General features: G+C 32.8%; 1 protein-coding gene across 1 annotated transcript; it reads right to left on the bottom strand.

The window, feature by feature from the left end:
• Positions 1-6524: 6524 nt before the first annotated feature.
• On the bottom strand, positions 6525-9681 carry LOC130630560 (uncharacterized). Its single transcript, XM_057444097.1, has 2 exons — positions 8898-9681; positions 6525-6810 (listed from the first exon to the last, which is right to left on the bottom strand). The coding sequence occupies exons 1-2, from the start codon at positions 9373-9375 to the stop codon at positions 6776-6778; spliced, it is 513 nt and encodes a 170-aa protein (XP_057300080.1). The 5' UTR covers positions 9376-9681; the 3' UTR covers positions 6525-6775.
• Positions 9682-10488: the final 807 nt, after the last annotated feature.

Here is a 10488-nt window from a genome sequence, read left to right as displayed (position 1 = left end):
TTTTTACGAAACAAAAAACAGGGTTTTCTGCAAAAGCATTGTCTACAAATTCATAAAACACCGTCGTATCAAAAACGTGCCAAAAATTAAGTATGAAATTTTTTTTTAAAACTACGAAGTGACAAAAAAAAACTATTGACGAACTAAAAAAAATGACTTTCTTGCAAAAAAAATGCAATATTGACTGACAAAAAGCCGTAGAAATTAAATAAACAAAAGCCATAAAAAAGATTCCCTTTTTGCAGCTATTATCATTAGTTTAACAGAATCACCCCATCAAATAATCTGACGTTCTACCAACAGCCTCAAATGGTCCACTTCAAGTCGAAATAAGTACGGCAACCCGCATATGCGCATTAAAAAAAAATTCTATCGACACAGATGACTCTGTTCTTAATCTAAAAGCCGCAAGTCAAGTGCTCAAACAATATTGTAAATAAATCTGAATACAAATTCAACACAATATCATGTCCAAACAGACAATATTCGTAGATATTGCTCTCAGAAGAGATAATTAACTACATGATGCCGTAAATAAATATAATGACATTTGTTGTAAAAATAAATGATAAAATTCAAAAGTTCGGTTCATCTATCTCAGTGACAAAAATTTTCTCGGCTAAATACTTTTCCAACGGGATAGTTTGTCCGCCGAACGATTTATTATCACATCCCCTAACATATAGTATTCCCAATTGAGCTACTTGAAATATACTTTCATTACTGACATTTTACTCCTTAAGCAGTGAACATATAATGTTTATTCTGGTTACCCACTCTAACACAAAAGCGTTTCTAAACAGAACAACAGCCAAGCACTTTACAGCGCAAAATTTGCAACCTCATTCCTAGGGCTTGCAAGGCTAAAGTATGAGACCATGAAAACTAACGAATTTAACTGATGGACAAGCTCGTTTCTAGTGCCTGTTGTATCTTTTCTATAATGATGGCAAAAAGATACAAGATGCACTGGGAACGGGTTTGACTAAGTCTCGACGCTAAGCGATTTCAAAAAAAGATTGAATTTCATCATTTTGTCGAACGGTAGCAATCGATGCGACCAGTTGAAAACGTAAGCTTTGATGCGGTATAAAAATTAAAAATTAAAAGACGCGAAATTTTCTATCTAATGGTAGCGTAAACATCAATAGGTCCTGCACCCTACATTATCGTCTATATAAGAAAAAGGATAAGGTTAGCTGAACAACGTGCATTAACACGTGAGTAGGTAGTAGAAATATAAAGTTGGTACCGTGTTGCATACAAAAAGAAATCTTACAAGGAGAGTGGTGCATAGCAATCTCCCTCCTATGAATTCTTTTTCGCTTTCTGATATATGTGCAGAACGAAAAAAGTACAAACAGTACTTTTTTCGCGTCAGCACTCATATCAGAAAGCAAAAAAAGCTTTGGGACAAGATTGTGATGCATAAAATAATAGACGTAATTTTATCATCTTACCTGGAGATGTCGAGGAAATGCTCCTACAACTAGATTTCTGTGAAGTTTTGAATATAAAGCAAATGTTTTAAGGCCTGTATCACACTTATGCGAGCCAGGTTATCTCTACTACTGATAAAAACACGCAGAAAAAGCAAGTTTTCTTTCTAAATTTTGTATGCTTAAAGGCTTGTTCACAATTTCTCTTTGTCAGTTTCGTTTTATTGTGGAATTTTATTTTCATTTGTTTAAGTTGTAGGAATAAATTTTTGGTGCCTTTGTCATATAACGAACTCCTCATCGGAACTTTTTTTATTGTTTACAAATTGCCAACCTTGTCCGCTGGGCTCTGTTACGCCTATGATATTCCCATCAAAAATCATAGGCGTAGTCCTAGGCACGAGGTTGACAAATTGCTTGATTTTAGCGTATTTTGTCCGTCAAGTACATTGCATCATGCTGTGTATATCTTAACGATATTTTGACTATAAAACAATGTAATTATCACCAGAAAAATCGCTGCCGAGTAATGCTATTCGTGATTGCTATTTCGGTCGGATATTCTTAGGAGAGTTTCGCCATTATTATTAACCAAATTACTGGAAGCTGTATGAAAGAGATTATTGATTCAACTTGCAACAGAACTCTAAAATATAACTTAGATCGTTCCTAATTTTAATTTCAGTAAAAATGCGTGAAGTTGAATGGGACGCCCTGTTAATTGATACGACTTGTTCGTGCCCTTTTTAAGCAGACTTTATTGTTCATTTATTAAATTAGCGGATTACCTTTTTATTTCGAATTTTACATTCGTAAAAACAATATTTCATAGTTAATCTTGGCTCTCCTGTTGAAAACTATATACACAAGACGGTAATGGATGACTAGGACAAATTTTCTTCTTTCAATTGCATTTTTTTGCTCCCAAATATAACCTTTGTCTAGCAGCATAAATTAAATGCTAATGGCTGTGATATTTTTGATCTCGAGACATGGGTAAACTGATCAAAATTTGACAAAATAACTTAAAACATTAACAATTTACTTAATTAAAGACAGGTAAATTCTAATGTATTCCTGGCTTAACAAAATACAAATTTTAAATCTCTTCTAACAAGGGGTTGTTTGTTTTCTGATTGCCACTCACAAGCTTCATCAATCTTGGATTTCTGACAACCGAAACGGGATTATCGATTATATTTAATTGAATTTCCGCGCCCGAAGGCGTAGAAAATTCTTTAAAACCATCGTTTTTTTCTTTCGGAGCATTTTTTGAGAAAAAATCGACCCTGGGATTTCACATTCCTCCGTCATAGATGTAAGCTTCGTACCCAAGCTCCTTAACTACTTGGAAGTCTCGTATTGACGTTTCAGGCCAAAATTGGTATTTGTTTTTGACAAAATTTGGCACAGTTAACAAAAAAAGTATGCTGAACATAATGGTGACATAATAATTTTGATTTTTGTCACCTAAATGTCATTTTAGGCCAAAATTGGTCCAAAAAGTAAAACTACTTTATACCAAAATTTGGCACAGTAAACAAATAAAGTATGCTGAACATGATGGTGACATCAAAATTTTGGTTTTTTGCCACCTTCAATGTCATTTTAGGCCAAAATTGGCCCAAAAATTAAAACTACTTCATTTTCAACAAAAATTGGCAAAGTTAACAAAAAAAGTATGCTGAACATAATGGTGACATTAAAATTTTGATTTTTTGTCACCTAAATGCCATTTTAGGCCAAAATTGGTCCAAAAATTAAAACCACTTCATTTTCGTCTAAATCTGGCACAGTTAACAAAAAGTAGGCTAAAAATGATGATAGTACAAAAGTTTGATTTTTTGTCACCTAAATGTCATTTTAGGCCAAAATTTATTCAAAAATTAAAACTGCTTTATTTTCGACAAAAATTGACACAGTTAATAAAAAAAGTATGCTGAAAATGATGGTCACATCAAAATTTTGATTTATCTTCAGAGGTTCATGCACCAAACCCCTTCGAATGTTTGGCACAATAACACAACGAATTAGCAGGTTTTTATCAAATATTTTGGTAGCGCGCGGAAATTCTTAGAGCCCCCAGGGCTTCTTGTTTCATGATTGACTTAATATAAAAAATATTGACTATAAGTATATAAGTGTTACAACGCTTCAATTCTCCTCATTCGTATTTCTCAATTTTGCGCAACTTGTAAAAAGAATTATTTCACGCGCACAAATTTTCGCAAGTCAAACACGCAAAATAGTAATATTTTTACTCGACCACTTGTTCGCGCGGCGGTTCTGCGCGCAATGATATCACAAGGACAAAAACAACAAAACTATAAAACATACGAAGGTCTGGATATGCTATAGCACGTCCAGTAAGTATGCCATTTTTGCTTGGGTTTTAATCTTTATTGTAGTATTAACTAACCTGCTTAAAAAAGTAATAAAAAGATTGAAATCTTGAAATTAAGACACGCGAACATTTGTACGAATAAGGTCGTTACAAGATACGCGTTTTAACATATTCATTTTCTTTAGCAGACACAATCTCATTACCAGGAGTAATTGTATTTTAATCAGGAAATAAAACCTGTGGCCAAGTAAGAGGGCAGTTGATGGATATTTGGGGTTTTGGCAAGCAAATTGGTAATATGTACTAACTAATTGAGTCAACAATTACCGGGTAAATCTGGACATTGTAAAAAAATTTTTCATTTAGTTTGTCTCACGCAAAGATTTCACGGTAAGAATAACTTTTAATCAATTGGTTATTGAAATATCCGAGCAAAATTCTGGTAAAATGCCTCTATACAATGGCAGCGCCATAACACCACAGGACTGGATTGTCATGGAGTTTTCCCTGTGTTTTAAAAAGAGGATGGATTGGTTTACCAAACCATACCAAGCATAAAAAACCATTTAGGTCACGAAGTCACCAATCGCTTTGGAGAGCTAATTATTTTGACCAGATAGAAAAAACCATTTAAAAAGATCGCGTTTTTCAATCTACGGATCTTACACAACATTGCGTCATCAGTAACATACTTTGAAATTACTCGCCTTTAAGTCGAATTTCTGATGAAAAAAAATTGTTACGCGATCCGTACCGAAACCAGTTCTGATTGGACAGCCTTCTATACGTTGTGTTATATTACTGATTATAAATCTGGCTTGTTGTGTCCGGATTGTTCACATTTGTACTTGATTTTGTCAGGAGATTTCTTCTCACTTTTTTTTGACAATAATATTATGCAGTTTTCTCATCATTTTCAAATGTGATCAAAAGGGTCAAACGGACAATGTGCAAAGCCACTATATTTTTCGTAGGTACGTAGGTCACGCACACAATGTTTACAATTTACTAGTCGTTTTCTTAAGCACGCCGCCTAACGAGAAATATTCCACAAAAATGGTCACGCCGACGTTAGCACATTTTCAGAAATAGGACTTAACCAAATACTCTGAACATTTAAAAATGAACTTAGACAAGTTCAAAATGCGTAAATCTGATATCTAACTAGCCTACGCAATCACAAAACATTTTGACCACGTAGATTTTAGAGATGATTTTTTCTGTACCTTGGTAGTTCAAAGCGACGTTTTTTTTATTTTTTATTTTATATGCCTTTTTCCGGTCGTTTAAATTTCAACTACTGTATTTGAAGAATATTTGGCGTTAATGTTAGGTTTATTTTGACAAAAAATAATTTTTGGCGTGGATATATCGACGCGTTTCACGCAAAATCCACTGGAACAAAGCTGTTTTCGATTTTACAAGAATTCAGTTATTTTTTTCCTACGTAGCTATGCTAATTTAGCGATCATTTGATATTCAGCGTGGTTTAGCGAAATTACATAACTAATTAAAAAAAACTTTTTACCACACCCTTCATCCAAGGCCACACATAATGAATGTATGAGACAAAAAAAAGCGCGCAGGAAAGGAAATAAAAAACAATCGGAAACGACATTGGTTACATTAGAATAAATGTTTGACATTGAATCATAATTACCAGGAATTCATTGTGATACTATGCTTTGGTTGCTATCTTTTAGCTTATCTCTTTCCTCTTATTTTTAAATCATTATTTTTTTTAATTAAATTGTAAGAATCAAAAACGCTTAAAAATGCTTAAATTTGAGGTTTTCAAAAATCCATAATGATTAGAATTAGTGCCCTTGCTTGTTATACTTTTTCATTTGAAGTGGGCACTTAATCGAGAGGCTCTTATAACTTTTTTTCAATGTCTTGCTGAATTGTAGAAAGAAATGGATGTTTGACTTTAAATTTTTTAAATCGGTATAGCATATTTAGGAACACTAATTTTTAACACTTGAATTTAAACATAGTAGAAAGAATTGTACGTTTCACATTCATAAAAACTTTGGTTTCGCTGAGGTGAGAAAGAAATTACAGGACTTAACCCTTCTTGTTTCAACGGATTCTATTTGCGGTTATGGTGGCGGACGTTGTTAAAGAGAATCCTTCACCCACACATTCAAACGGATTCGATAAGAAGCTTATTTTAATCCTTGACATGTGGTGATCAGGTTAAATCTAGAGGCATTTTTTTAATCACTTACCGCAAAGATATTATGAAAAGAAAAAAACTTGTTTCTCGTATTTGATAATTAGATTTCGTGAAAGTCGAAAATATAATTTAAATTTAGGTAATATATTTATATAGAGATGATAAAAGAGATTATTATATCTCTATGTTTAGATGACACCTATAGTTATAATAGACTCACCAAATAGCAGAATTGTCTTTTCATAGAGCGTTGAAAATGTCAAAAAGAAAACAAAATTGCATGAATTTTTGCGAAGTAAGACTTGGTATGTTGCGGATTTTGCAAAGAAAGGAATTTGATAACATATTTTCTAGATTACTGTTGTAATGTAGAAGACATAAATAAAGGTTGCTGAAGTCGGTACAAAATATTGGTCACCAAACCAAAATATTGGTCACCAAACCAAAATATTGATCACCAAACCAAAATGTTAATCACCAAACCAAAATATAGGTCACCAAACCAAAATATTGATCACCAAACCAAAATATTGGTCACCAAACCAAAACATTGGTAACTTTTCACCTCCCTTATATTTTTATTATTAAATAATTCAGTCATTTACAATATGTGAAAGGTAAAAATCTTACAAACTAGGGACGGAGACATTTGACATCTCTGATTTATTAATTTTGCTTCAAAAATAATCAAGATGGCCACTCCAGATAGTAAGTGTTCCAAGGTGTTAGCTATTTGTCTCATAACCATGAGTAACGGATCAGTTCAGAATTATTATTACAAATCATGTCGTGAACAAATAATAACTCACATATTTAGAATTCCCCCGTTTTTTTTATTTTTATGCTTTCTAAAGTAGAAAGAAGAGAAAGTTATATTTTAGTCTGTCGGAAGTTAACTTTCTTATTTTTTTAAGTGTACTGTTAAAAATAGTATTTTGTCTGTTTATCAAGAAAGGCGTCACAGAAACAGAAATATTAAAGCAAGGCGGACAGAACAAAATCTTTTTTCTTCTCTTGTCACAGAGCTAGTATGTTAGCCTCGTTTTTAACACGAGGCTAACATAGAAAACTGAAGCACTGCATCAACGAAATTGAAAGTTTCACAAATACAAAAAGTAGCTAGACTAGATAAAAAAAAACACATGAGAAAATTCTTTGCATAAAACACTGCACATGATGAGAAAACTATTTACGAAACTATTTCTTCGTTACCGCAGATTTACTAAAAACATGGAGAAATTACTTTCTAATTTTAATTGCTGAATTAAGAACAGCATGGATAAAGAACGTTTAATTTATCAAAAGTAGATCCTTTATTGAAAACAAAGTTCTATAACTTGCCAATTTTATAATACTTTAGAAAGACTTTGCAGATTTTTGTATATTCGTACACGTGTTTGTAGCTAAAAAAGCAGGACAACATGGGGTAATATGACCATTATTGAAATTCGGATCGAATTTTTTGGAACCAAAGAATCCAAAAGGCACTAGAATTATTTATTTGTTAACTATATTCTCTTTTTAAAAAATGTTCACCTATTTTAAGTGAATATTTAGCTTTGTAAATGGATTTTTCGACTTTTGTGTGTTGTTTATATTTTCTACCTACAGAAAAGAGTGTGTATGTTCTCAACGCTATATTAAAACATTAAGTTGTACAGAAAGTGGTCTGTTCCCATTTTATGACTGAAAGAAGTTTATGTAGGGAATATTGCATAATTATAATGGATGTTTGAATCAAACAAAAACGTAACGTAACGACCCGAGATACCGACCATTTTGGCGCACAGACGGTTAAAATAAGGCAGCATTATAGCATTAATTCCAGAACAGTGAGGGAATTAATCCGCAGTAATAGGTCACCGGTTATGTGACCTGGATACGATTTGGGAAGTTGGTAATACGCCTTCTAGACTTCTCATGCAGCCTCAAATAGGATAAACTTATCAAAAAGATGCACACAATACTAGAATCACCATATTTAGTGATTCTAGACATTTTTCTACTTGCAAATATCTGCGACATACTATTCTATAAACAACTGAGTGTGTAATTGAATGAACAAGATAGCATCTTGCTGGCATTCTCTGATTGTCTAATTATCAACGCCTTTAATTACTGTCGATTTAACTAAGAGAAAGGACAGGACGAGTTCTTGTTCAAAACATTTTTAAATTGCTTGATGCAAAAAAAAAAAAAAAACTTTTGAATTTGAAAAACGATAACCAACACACTTGTTTTGTCCCTAATCAATGTCTTTTTAAATCGACATGGTTCTGTATGTTGTTTTCTATGTTAATCAATTAAATTTCCGTTCGAAAGATTGTACCACACAACCCTCATTCTTTAAAAACATAGGTGATGGTAAAGTTTTTTAATCCATATTTTTTTGGTTTTTGATATTTTAACACAAGGAGATACGATGAAATATTGTGATATATTCTTAAAAGGTGTGTGAGGATCGTGTTTGTTCTTACCAAGGATTGCTGTGTACAGTTTGAAGTATTCATAAAAAGCACAGCTCAATGTCTGACTTATGTTGTTTTATCTTTAAGAAATTTAAAAACGTATATAATATGAAAATGATATAAGGTTCATTTTTCACACATTACGATTAGTTTCTTACATATATATATATGTAATTAACGTAATTTGTATTAACGTCTTTTGTGAAATGGTAGCTTCATTGTGGTGGTAAAAATGAATAATGGTTTTCGTCAAAATAAAAAAAACACACGTCGCGTATAAAAAAGCTTGCATCCAATGTTACGCAACATATTTGGCATCAAAAATGGCGGAGATTAAAAACATACACGTTAAAAATGCGACCGTTAAAAACAACGAGCAATAACAATGTCATGGAAATAGTAAGTGTCTGTAACCAGAAGCAGTAATAAAAACAATAACAAAGCTAAAATGAGACATATAACCTTACCTTTGGACATTCCACATGCAACAGGGGAGGTGTCAGGCTCTTCTTTAATAAAAGGCATATTAGTCATGATTGTCATATTTCCTTGCGTCACTGGTGTTCTATAGTTATGAGACATAATGGGGCTTCTTGGTTCCATGTAGCTGTGATTTGGATAACGTTGCACAGTAGGTGAGGGTAATGCAAATCTGCCGTTCGTCCCATGTTCATCGATGGCGTCGTTTCTGTGCATAGGTCCATATTTATGTATGCCATGTCCATCGTGTTGTTGCATTTCAATGTAATTCATAAATTCTCTTTCTAAATCAGACGTAGAGTTTCGCCTTAGTATTTCAGCTTCCTGTTTGGTCATGTAACGTCTTAGGGGAGAGGGTTCTTCTTGTGGAGAGACAACAGCAGCGGCGGCGGCGGCGTAAACCTTGGTCGTTGCTGTAGTTAAAGCCGACGTTGATTTTATTTGTTTGATGCATGTACCTGTCATAACGGTTCACTGAACACCTCGACAACACATCATCAATTTTACTATCAATTGCTATAACACGTTCAACAATAAACACTGGATTTTTGATAGCTTAATTGAAAGTTTTTTCAAAACGAGGCAGATAAATAATAATGGCTACATTACTGACCTAACATTTATTATTGACATCGATTGACGTCAATCACCAATGTAATCAAAGACGACATATAAATACAACGGATTACTTTTAAAAACATTTGATCAAACTTCTGTGTATCTTTTATGATCTTAACAATTGCGTTGCTAAGCAACCATTAGGGCGTGTTCTGTAATCAGTCATAAGGTTTATTTTTGTTAGCTAAGATCATAATATTGACTTTTGTCTTACTTGAAAAAATCTCCTCCAATGTTGATATTCCAATTAAGTTAAAATGTAAACGTGTTTTCTACTAAGACAAAACACGGGCGTTAATTGCCCTTTTAAAGTATTAACGTAGGAGTTTGTCCAGAAAGGGCGTTTTTAAAGGGCGTATTTACACACACAAGTGACAAACATTACTACACTGGAGGCCACAACAAGAATTAAAAAATCATGATACGTTCCCTTTTAAAAGGTAAGGGGAAATCCCAATCCGGGCGTCCATTTAGTGAAAAGAAGAAATTTTTTTCAAAATGCTTCTTTTTGGGTGTTAGCATGGACGCTTATTGGGGGATTTTACACAGGAATTAAAAAGCAAAGAAAATTGAAAGAAACAAACAAAGAAACGAATAAAAAAGAGAATAAAAGAGTAAATAAATAAATAAACAAATGAATAAATAAATAAAGAAAAAGGTAAGTAAATGAATAATAATGTTCTAAAGAGGTCCACTTATAAACTTATGATGTGTGCGAAAAACGTTGATGCTTTACCCGCAACCAATGAGTCATTCTCCGCAACAATTTAATGCAACTGTATTGCTTAATGACACTCTGATAAAAAATGGTGTATCGCCTTTATGTAGAACTGCATATATGTTTGAAAATATTCGTTGATGCATATTAAGTTGTAGAGAATTGTATGCAAGTTTAAATAAGAATAAACAAGTTATTACAAAATGTATTATTATTTTTATTAGAATGCACTTGCCTCTATG

This window comes from Hydractinia symbiolongicarpus, chromosome 2 (genome assembly GCF_029227915.1).
Source record: "Hydractinia symbiolongicarpus strain clone_291-10 chromosome 2, HSymV2.1, whole genome shotgun sequence".
Classification (NCBI taxonomy): Eukaryota; Metazoa; Cnidaria; class Hydrozoa; order Anthoathecata; family Hydractiniidae; genus Hydractinia; species Hydractinia symbiolongicarpus.
This window is presented reverse-complemented; position numbering and strand designations above follow the sequence as displayed.

Coding starts and splice junctions, on each gene's coding strand:
- LOC130630560 (XM_057444097.1), bottom strand. CDS start 9,375: ATGACAGGTACATGCATCAAACAAATAAAATCAACGTCGGCTTTAACT. Junction 6,811..8,897: donor TGCATGTGGAATGTCCAAAG/GTAAGGTTATAT, acceptor TTTCTACTTTAG/AAAGCATAAAAATAAAAAAA.